Source organism: Ursus arctos, unplaced genomic scaffold (assembly GCF_023065955.2).
Source record: "Ursus arctos isolate Adak ecotype North America unplaced genomic scaffold, UrsArc2.0 scaffold_11, whole genome shotgun sequence".
NCBI classification, from domain to species: domain Eukaryota; kingdom Metazoa; phylum Chordata; class Mammalia; order Carnivora; family Ursidae; genus Ursus; species Ursus arctos.
Genome location: NW_026622775.1, coordinates 35,256,872 through 35,271,693, shown reverse-complemented (window position 1 = coordinate 35,271,693; position 14,822 = coordinate 35,256,872). Strand labels below are relative to the sequence as shown.

The following is a 14,822-nucleotide window of genomic DNA, read 5'->3' as shown; positions in this document are numbered from 1 at the left end:
TATGAAATAACCTTTAAATGAAGTCTCTCTGTAGCCTTCTAGTGAGCAGTTACCCCCACAGTGACATATCTGAACATGGGGTCATCTGGGTACCTCAAGCATTATTACCCCAAATTTGTGTCCTAATGCATCAGCCCGATAACACTGTGTGACAGAACTGCTCTTAACTTCTCTCTACCTTATTACAGTTTTCTTAAGTAATCTCTGTGCCCAACGTGGGACTTAAACTCATAACCCTGAGGTCAAGAGTCCCATGCTCTACCAACTGAGCCAGCCGGGCGTCCCTATACCTTACTTCATTTTAACCTTAAAGAAAAAAACGAACACTTGATAAATTACTATGGTTTGGGATCACATCTACAAAAAGAAAAACTGTAAGTTTTTAAAATAAATCCAGCTATAATTTTAATTACAAGATCTATTTTTTAAAAATATTTAACCACTGTTTCTCTACATATATATAAAGCACTGTTTCTCTTTCATTCCCGACCCACCCAACCTTTAAGGTGTTGTTCCTGTACTTTGTACCAACTGGTCAGCTTCCTGCCAGAATTTCCTTTATTAATATTGGTAATTCCCTTACTGAGTCTTTGAGAATGGATGAAGTTGATCTAATAGCCATTCATTCAAAGGTTCTCTTGAGAGTAGTTTGCTTTGTTCTTGAGTATCTGTGAAGGTATGCTCCATTGCGAATTAAACCTTTTTAGCCACAGAGTAGAAGATGACAGAACCCCATCAGCCTTGTCAGGAGAAGTTCCCTGACCTCATTATTGCTAATGGATCATGGTAATTCAGCCTGTTGTGAAATCTCATGTTCAATTATGCAGGATAATGAGTGACTCAAAACTTAATATGTCTCAACCATAGTCCTTATTACAGGGTTTGTTTGGCTTCTTTCAAAAGTGTAAGGTTTTAAGTAGATTGGTTCACTTTTATATCCAAGCAAAAGTCATCACCAAAATCAGCCTGTCCTGATTTTAAAAATCTGATTTGATTTTTAAAGAAGAGAGGATTGCTGTGTAACTTTATTCACTCATCCTTTTGTAGGAGAGTTAGGACAGGTTTATTCATTTTTAAGTGTTAATTCTGGAATTCTAAAAGCATGCAAATGGCATTTGTCTTTGGATTCACAAAAACTCTAGATGTTCAGAGTTTGAATTATTTAAACTCCCACAACACATGCACTTTTGCTTTTCAAGCATGAGTTATAATTTAATTAAAAACTTCTGGTGCATTGCTTGCATTTTAAATATTAATATGTTCCATGGATCACTTTCGATTATCTACTGTCTTGAAATTCTTGAAGATGTCAGATTTTTAAGATTCCCAAAGTTGCACTTGGAATCGTCTGTTGAGGCAAAGGGGACTGTGATAATTACACACATCCATTAGGATCAGCAGAGGAGATAAACTTTGGGGAGCCTTAATGGGCACGTCTCAGTGACAGCTAGCAAAGAGCATTTGGCATGATTAAGGATGGATTTGAACGCAGTTGAAAATCTACTCTCATTACGGACACAGTGGAAGTTGCACTACAAATGTTAAATCCCCCAGAAGAAGAGTGGCGTGGCAAGGAAGCTTTGAAATCCACTGTGGCCATCAGCCAAATTATTCTCTTTCCTTTATGTCTTTCTGCTGTCAGAATCACTTTGCGATGCCCAGCTCGACACCCTACATCTTTGAAAAGAGGCAACCTGTTGCTCTCTGTATTTCAGATTGTCCGGAGATACGTCAAGGACTGGCTTGAGAGAAAGAAACCGCCTCTCGGCGCCGCCAGCAGCAGCGTGCTTCTCCTCATCATCTATACCACGTTCTGCGACACGTTCTCTAACCCGAGTATTGACCTCGATACAGTCAGCCTCGTCCTCGTACTGTTCATAAGTAAGTGGGAAGATGGGATATTCTTGCTGATCCCCTCAGTCTCCTCGGGAGCCGCGTGTAGCCCTTTGTGTCCCCTGCATCATTCCGAATGTCAGTTTGGTTAGGAAACAATACTGAGCTCCATCTTCTGTGTGCTCAGTGACTTGGTCGTGTGCGTGTGTGCTTCAAGATGACATCCGCTACGTACTTATGATTTAATGTCCTTTGTTTTTTATGTGTGATTTATAATAGTTGATGCCAGATGAAAGAAGCCATGGGATCTGTCACATTCAAATGTTAGATTGAGCACTTTTTCGCCAATTTATTTTACTATAACTTGGAGCTGATCTTACCCTTTATTGTGAGTTAAAAGTAGGATTTATTCACTTGATACTGTCATTTTCCAAGTATAATAATTGACTGAATTAGTTAAAATGTGGATATTTACATCATCTTTTCTATTAAAAGATACTCAAGGTAATATCATTTCGTTTTAAGAAGCGGCGAACTATGAAATGCAAGTAACTGCAAGGATCAAAAATCAGCCTTTTGTTCTGTTTATCCTGTAATGCCAAAGATAACTTTGTAATTATAATACCTAAGAATCTTTTGTTATTAAAATCAATATGAGTTATTCCAAAATATATATTATATGCTACTGCAGTTTTGCTCTTTGCTATAAACACCCATAGCGTAAACCAGCTCTTTCTAAATTGAACGAATTAAATAACCAAGTCTCCGATCAAGGAGGGTTTTAGATTTGCAGAGTAGTAGACATCATGATGATGCCTGGGGCTACCTTCCATAAGAACAAGTTGAGACCCACTAACTTCAGTGATTCTATCAGTTTCGCAATGTAGGTTTGTTTTTCTACTTGAGTTCCTATAAGTTGCAGATAAAATTAAGCACACCAATAAATATGCTACAGATATCTTTATACCCTTAATTTAGATTCGCTTTTTTTTTTCCAGTATTTTCTGTTCAGCTGAGTTTCATGCTTTTAACCTTCCTCTTTTCAACAAGGTAAGTGATGTGGTATCTCTCGTGGTTGTTAGTTTTCTAAATGACAAATGGCGCTATTTACTTGGCTTTTCTGCCTCTCTGCTGTTCTAGTGTTTCTCCTGACTCCTGACCATTCCGTCTTGCTCCTGCCACCCTCAGGTTGCAGACGTTTCCAAAGGGTTTGTCTATGGCCCTCGTGTCATCTGCTCCCATCGTGTGCTTAGGCGGCCTTCTCTGTTCTGCTGGCTCGAGCCGTCAGCTTCCTGCTGAGGATTTTCAAGCCCAGACCTTCCATTCCGATGGTTTTCCTGAGTTCTAGCAATATTTATCGCTCACCATCTAGATAGCTTCACCCATCTTAATAAGACCTCGGTCTCAGGATGGAATTCAAATTTTCCCCCAATACTTCCTGTCTCATTTCTTTACTGTTAATGGGATCACCATCCATAGAGTTACTCAGACCAGAATCCTCTGCATCACTACTTTAAAAATGTATTGGCCCTACTTCTGTAATATTTTCTGTGCTCTCAAAGCGGCGTCCCTAATTCAGGCTCTCATTGCCTCTCTTCTCTGTGGACTGTTGCAGTGGGTATTTTATACGTGTCTTCATTTCTAAGATGAACTTTTCTCATTAAAGTTCTCATACTAGCTCTTCTCAGAGATCTTCAGTGGTTCCAGCGCCCGTAGAATGAAGTTCATTTTGGGGGGCTAGGGGAACCACTATTCGCATTCATGCTATCTAAGCTTTAGGTTGAGGTGCAATCTTTGCTGTTCCCTGGAGGAACCTCACGCATCCTCATTTCTAGTCCTTGCTGGGGCTGTCCTCATTAAATTGGTCTCTGTGCCCTAGTTCATCTTTCCTGTTCGTAAAGGCACACCTCTATTGTAGCTTCTTCCGCCAGTGCTATACATTCCCCAGATACTATTTAAGCCTTCGGTATGAGGACGTTGTCACAGTGAGCACCACAAAGAGCTGATTCTGACCTTGCATGAGTTTATAGATGGGATAGATATCTGATAATTAAGTGTCCTGCCAGTGGACAGTGAGCCAACCTGGAGTCAATTCAAAGAAGAAAGCCCTTCCAGAGAGAGTGGTAGAGCAAGGCTTCATGGAAGAGATGGGATTTGACATGAGTTATAAAGAATGGCTAATTATTCAGCAAACCAGCAAACCGAGATGCAGGCACTGTGCTGGGGACTATACATATGTTCTTTCATGAAAGTCGGACAGCAAAGACTATGATATGATACATTTTTGTTGCTGTTTTGCTGATGAGGACCCGTACTTAGAGTAGTTTAGTGTAATAGCTTGCCTAAAACCAGATTTTAGTAGCTTAATAACAGATGGCAAAGAGTATGTGTGGAATTGAAATCCATTTCCATCTGACACCTTGATGGGGGAAAAAACCCCAATAATGCAGATGTGGGACACACACACACACACACACACACACACACACATACATACACAGACATGGTGGAACAGTAGGAGTAGGAAAAGATTAAAAACTAGTAACAGTAACTAGAAGGGCAGGCTTAGGCCAGATTGCCAGGTGATAGCAGTGAGTTGCCATGAGGGAAAAGGCCCAGGGTTTTTGTTTTTCAGTTTTTGGGGTTTTTTGGAGAGAGAGTGTGTGTGCTCATGCATACGCAAGCAGCGGGGGAGGGCAGAGGGAGAGGAAGAGAGAATCTGAAGCAGGCTCCACACTTAGCACAGAACCTGATGCGGGGCTGGATCTCAGGACCGTGAGATCATGACCAGAGCTAAAACCAAGAGTCGAACGCTTAACCGACTGAGCCACCCAGGCGGCCCGGGCCCGGGTTGTTTCTGAGATCCGAAACACTGGCAGAGCAGCGGCTGGTTCAGGCCTCGCATTAGGCACTTGGCCCTTCCAGCACTTGGCATAGCGTGAGGCTGATTGTAAACAGTCAATAAAAATTTATTGATTGGTGTAATCTGAACCATTTTCCCTAGCCTGTGGTTGTGATTTAAAGTAAGAGTGAAGCCTCGAGCCATTAAGACACCGGGAAAATGTGACTTAATTTAAGGGTAGTGTAGGAGTCGGAGCTGTTTTAAAGTTCTTTTTATAAATGGTTTGTTATGTCGCCTTAGAAAAGATGTTTGCCTTTCACCAGCTGTTTGTGTGCGGGTCCTTGTGGCAGAAGTAATATCAGAACCCCTTATCCTGTCCTGTCAGACTGGGCAGGATGCAGATATCCAGTCAGTGCTTGAAAACGTGCTGAAAAGCACAGAATGGCCGCCGCTGGAATGGCTGAAGGAGGGGCGGCGTCACAACTGGTTGAATTAAAAGTGAGAATTTTCAGTGTGGAGCAGACTGGATTTTCATAAGGCCTTGAGATCTTAAGACCGTTTTGTTCAATGAAGTTCCGTTGCATTTTGAACTTGCTCAGCCGACTGTCGGACACGCACATTCTTGGACAAACAGCAGAGTAGGGAGTGGCTCTAATCATGTTCCTCCCAAAATGTTCCATTAAAAATTGGGGATTTTTCAATTGAACAAAATTTGGAAGATGGTTGGTTTTTGGTTTGTTGGGTTTTTTTTTTTTTTTTCATTATGAGAGACCTCATTTGTGTCTAAAGATTTTATTGGAGAAATAAAAGATACCAGTGTTTACCGAGCCTTGCTCTGTGGCAGACTGTGCTGGGGACTATATGTATGTTCTTTCATGAAAGTCTGACAGCAAAGACTATGATACAATACATTTTTGTTGCTGTTTTGCTGATGAGGACCCGTACTTAGAGTAGTTTAGTGTAATAGCTTGCCCAAAATCACATTTCAGTAGTTTAATAACAGATGGCAAAGAGTACGTGTGGAATTGAAATCCATTTCCATTTGACATTTGCCCACACTTTTTCCACTACACTAAACTACTTCAGTTACTCTTAAAATGCGTATGTGCTTGTTTTGGTTTGGGAATCTGTAGAGACTATTTAACTGGATTCTTCAAGTTCACTCACACAAACAAATTAGTCAAAGACGCCGAGAGTGTGAACTAGGACCCATTGGTTTATATTCTGCTGAGTTTCATGTTCTCTTCCTACTTTTTGTTTCTTTCTACTTAAAATTAGTGGAATTGGCCTGTGGTTTGTTTTTCAGCTTTTTCTTACCAATTCATTAAATCTAACACCAGTCCAGATATCAAGAGACAAAAATCTCAGCATGGAAATCGGTCTCTCTTTTTTAGACAGTGTGCCACTGACTCCTGATGATGGAAGTTTAGCATGAACCAGGAGAGACCCAGCAGAGAAAATTGAACTTTCCTACAACACTCCTCTTACCTGGTTAACATTTCTTAGATTTACTGACCTGACATGTTAGCTTTCTAATGTCTGGCACGTGAACTACTACTCTGAGTATTTAAAATACATTTTAGAGTTACTACTCCGTGTTCTTATTTGTCGACAGAATAATGTCAGGGTTAAAAATTCCAATTCTAGAGTCAGACAGACATGAGTTTCAGTCCTACTTAATAACTTTGTGACTTTTCTCATTCCTCATTTATAAAACGGAGATAGTAGTAGGACCTACCTCATAAAGTCATTTGGTGAATTGAACAATATGCACGTAAAGCCCTCATCACAACACCTAGTGTATATATTAAGTGTTCAATAAATGTTAGCAACTGTCAAGTGTTTATTATACCAAAACAATTTATCTATATTATTGCACAAACTAATGATGGAAGAGAAGAAATTAGCATTTCTAGCTTTGTAGTACATTCTCTTTGATGTTACACTGTCACAGATGCTAGGAGACGAGAGTTGATTCATCAAACCACGAGTCAGCTGTCCGTAGTACCCTGTCCATAGTCTGCAACCTGGGGAAGCTGTCAGAGTTAAAATAAAATGTTGAAAAGGTTAGAAAAAGAAAGCAGTAATTGTGAGCCTTTAAAAAATACATAAAAGACAGTTTGGAAAGCTGATAACTAGAGTAATAGAAACCCAGAGTATCACTGGAGTGACAAAAGAAACTATTGAGAATGGAAAAAAAGAAGAGAACAAATTTTGAATATTTGTATACGTGTTTTCATCCCTATCTCAGTACATTTTTAATCGGATAGCTCAGTCGGCTGCTTATTGTAGCCCTGGGAGGGAGGGAGCGAGAGAGGGAGGGAAGGAAGGCAGGTATTAGTATTAATGGTAAGTCTTACTATTTCAGACATGAGGCAACTAAGCCACAGAGCTCTGGGTAACTCGTTTAGTGGCACACAGCTAATGACAGATGAGGGCTTCTCCTAAAATTAAGTAAAGACAAAACACAGGTACAGAGGTTAACAAAAGAAAGTATTTCACGTGGAAGTTTCCTCCTCTAAAAACAGTGGGCTTAGATGGAACTCTCTCAGAGGACCTTTTCTGCTCCACATTCTGTGATTCTACTAGTAAAACCTTCTGACATGTTTTCCTTTGTGAGTACTGCAGAGAAAGGCAAGATAAATATTATGTGGAAAACACTGATTGAAAGCTTTGTAAAAGAGCATAAAAAGACCAGTTGGTAGGAAAAGGAAATAAACATCTCAAGGGAAGCCATAGTGATCAAAAGAATTATAAAAACAGGATAAAAAGAAAATCAATATTAAAAAGAGATAAGGTAGAGCTAGAAAATAAATAGTAATGTGATTCCTTTCAAGAGCGTGAGCCGACACAATAGAGACGTTAATCACTGAAGATAATTATAGTCATTACCACTTAAATATAATGCACAGGCTGCTTGGTGTTTCTGGGTGTCGTCCTGACTTTCGCCGTTAGGCCACCCCTTGACAGAGCGCGGCTGAAGGAAGGCTACACTGAGGTAGCGGCTGTCCTGCACTAAAGTGTGGGGTGGTGTTTTGGTTTTGGTTTTGGTTTTCTTAATTTCCTTCCTAGAAAGCAAGCTTGTCTCCAGTTTGGGGCAGCCTCCTTCCTGGCCGTGTGTGACTTGAGAGAAGTTGTTCAGCCTTGTTGTGCTTCGAGTTCCCTTTTCAGAAAAAGCAGGCAGGAGTAGTGCCCTCAAGCTTCTAAGTGTGTTCCAAGAAGAAGGAAGCCCTGGGAGTAGAGTGCCTAGAAGAATGCTCAGTGTTTCCTGATGCGGTGGTTCAGCAGCAGCCCCCTCCTCTCCCTCGTGGATGGAGGCTTCCGCGAGCATTGGCTCTGTCGGCTTTCCCCACGGCCCGGGCTGCGGAGCAGTCTGTTTCCTACACATGGCGTGGTTAGGGAGAATATCGTTCTTAACCTTTAACCGTCCATTTTTATGTGCTGGTACTCCCTCCCCACCGACGGACCCGGTGTCAGTAGAACCGTAGGGCAGTGTTCAGATAGGGCTGGAAACTTCCCGTGCAGGCCGAGCGTCAGCCACCGTACCTGAAACAGGACAAGGAAGCAGGTCTTGCAGATAGCCTTCTTAGCTGCGCTGTGAGTGCTGCTCCGACCCACGGCAGCCAGCCCCAGGTTCAATCAGGGCCTGCTCGGCCAGAGAGATTTTGACACACTGGAAATGTGCTACAGCCTGGAAAAGAGCAAGCTATCCAGCAGAACAAAGTTCACCAAAGGAGAAGTGTATTGCCAGACGCTCGTGGAAAAAAAAACCAAACTGCATAATCCAGATGCAGCAGCAATGGGCTGTGATCAAGGGCAGCAAGAGACGACAGAGGCCTTTGTAGCGTCACCAACACCACAAGCATGGCGGGCGAACAGCCTCCAACTAGGCCAGTTTGTTATGCCGCCTGCTCTACAAGCACAGGTGGGCCTTCATTCCTGTACGAGGCTTTATTCACTGGGAATTGACTCTGTTTCCTACTCCCTGATCGGCCTCTTTCAAGTTTTCTAATTTCTTGGGTTCCCAGGCCTCAGTATTAACCTCAGACTCCGTGGATGAGTGAAGTGCCTCATGCTTTACAAAGAAAGTAAAGTCTCTGACATAAATTGCCTCTACTTTCCCATTCTCTACCTGAAAATATTCTGTATTTTTCACTCACTCTGTCTTCTTTTATGTCCAGTTCACGGACGAGGAAATAAGCCCTCTCAGGCTAACCCCTCAGCCTGGGCCTCTTGGACCTCTCCAAGGATCTGGTTTCATCAGTTGTTTCTACCCACTGGGCCTTCACTCTTTCTGCGTGGTCATGTTCAGACTCCCATGACCTTCTTCTCTTTACCAGATTTCTTGAAAACAAGGTACCCTCTCACTAATACAAATTCCATTCACTCAACTCCTTGGCCTCCTCCCCAGACCCCACTGGGCTGCCTCTTCCCTTCCCATTTTCATTAACCCCCTAGTGCTCCTCTTGATCCTATGCGCTCGAAGTTTCTTGAAGCTTCTGGTTTCTCTTTAATTCCTCCTCCTCTCTCAAAGTAACAGTAACAATAAAAAGATCAGCTAGCTTGTGTTAAACACTTGCAATATGCTAAATTCTTAACAAACATTGGTATTTATCCTCACAATGACCCCTAAGAGGCCAGCGGTATTATCCCCATTTTCTCTATAAGCAAAAGGATGGTCTGGATTGAAATTCAAGTGGGTCTTCCCCCAAAGCCTACGTTCTTAAGCTGCTGGGAGGGAATATTTCACAGAGGTCAACAGATGACAAGCTCTTTTAATTCTGTCTTCATGTCTCTTACCAGCATCCCTGCCCTCACTGTGATTCTTCAGGCTCTTATAGCTTTCTGCTTCCTGCCCAGCCTCATCATCGCCCATCTTTCTTACACTGCAGTGGGTTACTCCTCCCGACCTCCTTAGCCCATCTTGTCGAGTCTACGCTCCTGGTCACAAGCCAGCGTCCCTGCACTCAAGTCAGCCTGAAGAGTCTGCTCTTTGCCATCTGCCCCCTTGACCCCCAGATTTCAGTCTCACTGTCCCTTACCCGAAATACACACCCACCCATGTCTAAACGTGTCCTTTAAAGCCCAGCTCAATGGTTATTTCCTTCAAGAAGATTCTCTGTGTGCTCCATCATTATCCCCCATTCCCTGCCAAGCTTGAGATAATGCTTTTCTTTGGTGCCATAACCCTCCCACCCCCTCTTTTTCTCTCTTTCTCAATCTTCCTCATATATTTCGTATATATGTATAAAATATGCGTGTTATTATGTATATTACCATCTTTAGGCCTACATGATGAACTAAGGGATCAAGGAATATGTCAGCCATGTAGTTCAGTGTTTAAAAGAGTGATATCACAATATAAATATGAGAATAAAATGTGGGGACAGTAAGGCAATCTTATTAGACTCAAGTGATACATATCCATGAGAATCCTCAACTGAGGTGAGACACCAAAAACTCAGTCTGGGACTGAGTTTTGTTATCCAAAAAGAGCAGGAGGTAAGACTAGTTAGGAAGCATGAGCACACATGACTTTTAAAAGGAGAGAAGACCAAAGGGCAATTTTCATATTCTCTTAACACAGGGGATGAGGAGGAGGGGGAGGCCCTTCTCCCTTCCAGTGAGTATATAACAAAGAACACAAGATGTGTGGATCTATTCAGGGAAGATTTTTCTCCCAATGAAAGTTATATGTGAGGATGAGGTTACTAAGGAAGGTGGTGGGATCACTTTCTTTAGAGATCCTTAAAAATTGGATTGATTGTTGTATCCAAACTATATACATTGAGTCAGGTTCTGGAGCATTTTCCATTTGCTAACTCGGGGCAGGGAATGAATGGACTCACTGTACCTTCAAATCCTGATTCTGCAGGAAGGAGTAGTTTCTAACATATCAAGCACACTAACAACAACAACATTTCTAATCCTTTTCGCTCCTGGTTCTCTAAATCTTTATGTTATAAACCAGGAAATATGAATATGAAATTCCCCAGTACTGACCCCCATAATATTTAATGGATTTTAGCTAAGTAAGAGTTTTTTAATGCTTAACATATTACATAACAGTAATAGAACATAGCAGTTAAGAGCATAGGCACAGAAGCCAGACTTGATTTGAATCGGGACTGTCATTTTCTAGCCCTGGGGCCTTGGATAAGCTACATAACTTCTGTGTGCCTCAGTTGTCTCCTCTGTACATAGTTATATTGTATTGCCTACCTTATGGGATAGCTGTCTTCAAATGTATAGACTTTAGAGGAATATCTAATACACAGTAACAGCTCGAGGAATGAATACTTGTTATTTGTACTAAAAGATATGATGTTAAATCTTTGTTCATACCATGTATTCCTCCAAAGGGTGTGTTTGCTACCAGAAAGGTATGCTGCTTCTTGAGGGAAGCAATTATGGAGATACATTAATGCTTTCGAGCCACTAGAATTAAGGTCAAGTGATAGCCTGGTAACTACTAACAGAGGTGCCCACTGCATGATTTTCACAAAGCCCTGAGTTATAGGCTGATTGTATGATCTCCAGAGAATTCCACCACACATTTTTTAGAGCAACTTTATTTTTAATAACCAATAACTAGATACAGTGCAGCTGTCCTTCCATAGGTGAATGGTTATACAATTATGGTACATGCATATCATGGAATGCTATCTAGCAATAAAAGGAACAAACTATTGATACACACAGCAAGTTGGATGACTGTCTAGGGAATTGTGCTGAGGGAAAAAAGCCGATCCCAAAAGGTGACATACCGCATCACTCCACATATAGAACATTTTGAAATGAAAACATTTTTGTACAGCTTGGTGGTTGCCAGAGGTTAGGAATGGGGGTGGGGAGAGGAGATGGGGAAAAATGGTGTGCACCACACATTTTAAAGACTTTTTCTTCCTGGATAAATGACTCAGGAATGATTCTCTAAAAAGAAATTCAGACACTTCTCTACATTTGGGCATAGAATTACTTCTGTTACCAGGATTGATCAGAAGGGTATTAACATGAAGGTAGGTACTACATTTGATTTAGGATATGTTAAGTAGGCTTTTTATACAAGTATTTGTAAAACACTCTTTTTGCCCCTAGGAATAATTCGGGTTTCACACCAGCAGACACTGTGGCTATCATTTTCTGTTCTACACACAAATCCCTCACACTGGGTAAGTGATTCATAGAGTTAAAAACCAACTTCATATTATCCTCAGACAGTTACGTTTTACGATTTTGAAATTTAAGCAGCTCTTCAAATGAAGTGGAATGGAGCATTGTCCACTCTGTTAGATAAAGAACGAAAGCAAGGTGAGGGTGGGTCATTCCTTTTAAATACCATTACTTGATCAAACCAGTTTTTGAAGGCCTAAATTTAATAGTGTAGGATTTAGTTTAATTTGTAATTATGTTTTGATACTCATAAAAGGGTTTCAATGTAGAATGTTAACATTAAAAGCCAGGGGAGGGGGTGGCAGGGATGGGGAAGGGTAGGGAACTTCTGAAAAGGAATGGGCAAAAACTTGGCTTTGGAAGGCTCTAGAGTTGCCCCTGGAAAATATTAACTTATTTTTTTGAAGCTTGGAGCAAGGTAGAGCTATTGTTACTCTAATCTGATATTGACATTAGTTTAAAGTTCATTTCAGAATGTTATTTCTGTAAAGAAACACAATGTAATTATCATTAATTCAATCTAATTAGCACCTAAAGTGAAATGTTTATTTAATGGACAAAACTAGATCAAGAAGAAAACTACTATTTTCTACTAAGCTTTATCCAGTATAGTGGCATTATCCCAATATATAGGTTATAAAGGTCCAGGCATCTGAATCCATGTTTTTAGTCATTAAAAGTCATTAAGTTATCAGGAACGTTCTTAAAATACACATCATTTACAAACTCCTTGAGGTAGTAGACACATTGCGGTAAAAACTTGCGTTAAAAATTTCTTTACATTTTAGCATGAGACTTACTTAAGAAAATGAAAAATCAATGACATTGCTCTGTCTGCTCATGTGCAAGTTCAGTCTGTAAGCTAGAAAACAAAGACATTTCATAATGTTTTTACTAACCCCAAGCATATTTGTTTGATAGAATCTATTGTCAGTCTTGCCAAATTTGGAAAATGATTTAAAAATTGGACAAACTCTTTAAGGAGCACTTGCTATCTAGGGCTTCAGCTTATTTGAATAAATGATACACGGTTGATGTTTGAGGATCAACCCTTGAATAATGCGAGGGGGGGGCTTGGGGGAACTTCCCCCTGCACAGTCAAAAATCCGTGTATAACTTTTGACTCCCCAAAAACTTAACTACCAAGAGCCTACTGTTGACAAGAAGCCTCACCGGTAACAGTCAACTAACACGTATTTTGTATGTTATATGTATATACTGTGTTCTTACAATAAAGTCAGAGAAAAGAAAATGTTATTAAGAAAATCATAAGGAAGAGAAAATACATTTACAGTCCTGTACCATGTTGATCGAAAAAAATATCTATGTATAAGTGGACTCCTGTAGTTCAAACCCATGTTGATCAAGGGTGAACTGTATTGAATGTTTATACCTTGCAGTATTTCTGTTCGGCTTTCTTCCTAGTATCATCAAATTGAAGTCGAGAGTGCTTTGGAAGCCACATTCCAGTCCTGACTTTGTGACTCTGGACAAATTACTTAACCTCCCTGAACTTTAGCTTTCTCATCTGTAAAATGCGGCAGAATAATACTCACTTTGTGAAGTTTATTAAGATCAGAGATAAAATGTGTTAAGTACCTAGCACAGTACTTGGACATAATAGATAGTCAGTACCCAGCATAATGTGATCAGTCATTGCACTGTGTGTAGACAGCTACAGACTACATTCTGTAGCCCACCTACAGAACTCAGCATGCTGCCTAACTCTTTTAAGCAGTAGCTGTTGTTAATAGTTATTATTAACTCTATTAGTTATGTTTGTGTCACCATTTCCAGGGTTCCAGTCCCCTGACCCCTTGTCCTCTAGATTTTCATGTAATCAGTGTGGTTTAATTTTTGACTTCAAAGAAATCATCTTGCACTGTTCTCCCCATGCTGTCATTGTGCTGTGATGTCTAGTGCTCCAGGTCTCCTGGAAAGTAAGGGGCTGTTACAAAGGTAGGGAGTCCAGAGGCAAGAGCTGCCAGGTGCCTCAGACATCCAGAGCCAGCGATCAAATGACCCCATGTCTTCAGAGAAGGTGCTGAGCCATGGCTGAGCCAGATACACTCCTGTGTTGCTGCCATGGGCTTTTATTTATTTTTTTAAAAGATTTTATTTATTTATTTGAGAGAGAGACAGAGATAGCAAGAGAGAGCAGGAGCGGGGAGGAGAGAGTTCAGAAGCAGGCTCCCCGCTGAGCAGGGAGCCTGATGCGGGGCTCGATCTCAGGACCCTGGGATCATGACCTGAGCCGGAGGCAGACGCTTCATCGACTGAGCCACCCAGGAGCCCCTGCAATGGGCCTTTAAACCCCAGACAGTCCTAGGGGTTCACTTTTGTCAGGAAAACTACAATGGATGTTTTGTCTCTCTGTGATGTTCTTCTGTGCTGGAGCTGGCCGTTTTGAGCAAAGAGCTCAACCCAAGAAGTGTAGTGCAGCTCCATCAGTGTCCTTTCCTTTTCTGTAAGTAAAAAACCTACCCGTTAGATCTTTTTCTTTTTTGTCTTTTTATTTTTCTTAATCTCAAAGCGATATTCTTCTGTTCTGGATGCTTTCTGAAACCTAATTTTCAGGCAAACAGGTGCTCTGAACATCAATCAGAAGTAGCTGTTTTGCTAAAAAGGTTTGAGTTAACTCGACTTTTGTCTGCTTGTGTACTTTGTTTTTGCAGCGTTCTCCCGTGAAATAGATCCTTAGATCCTCCAATAAGATACTAGCGTGGTATCTAAGTAACCATAGAGTCTAAATCCTTAGTTACTTTCATATCATGATAGCCTTGAGCACTCTTAGAACTGCAAGACCTAAATACTGTCCTCACTCTTCACTGAGACATCCCCAGGCTTGTTTCTTAGCTCTCAGATTCGGGAATTTCCCTTCCAGCCTGACTAGTCTATCGTGCCTTGATCATACCAGGCTTCCTTCCTGCAGGCTCCGAGGTAGCATTTAGAAATATGACCTCTTTGTTGCTTA

General features: G+C 41.1%; 1 protein-coding gene across 6 annotated transcripts in view; it reads left to right on the top strand.

Annotated features, from left to right (window-relative positions):
* The window catches only part of SLC10A7 (solute carrier family 10 member 7), a 242,247-nt gene that overhangs the window by 201,531 nt on the left and 25,894 nt on the right, over positions 1-14,822 (top strand). For all 6 annotated transcript variants that reach the window (XM_057310107.1, XM_026499431.4, XM_026499433.4 and 3 more), the window contains 3 exons: positions 1,716-1,881; positions 2,832-2,883; positions 11,774-11,847. In XM_057310107.1, coding sequence (XP_057166090.1) covers positions 1,716-1,881; positions 2,832-2,883; positions 11,774-11,847 — 292 coding nt within the window. The remainder of the gene's footprint in view (positions 1-1,715; positions 1,882-2,831; positions 2,884-11,773; positions 11,848-14,822) is intronic.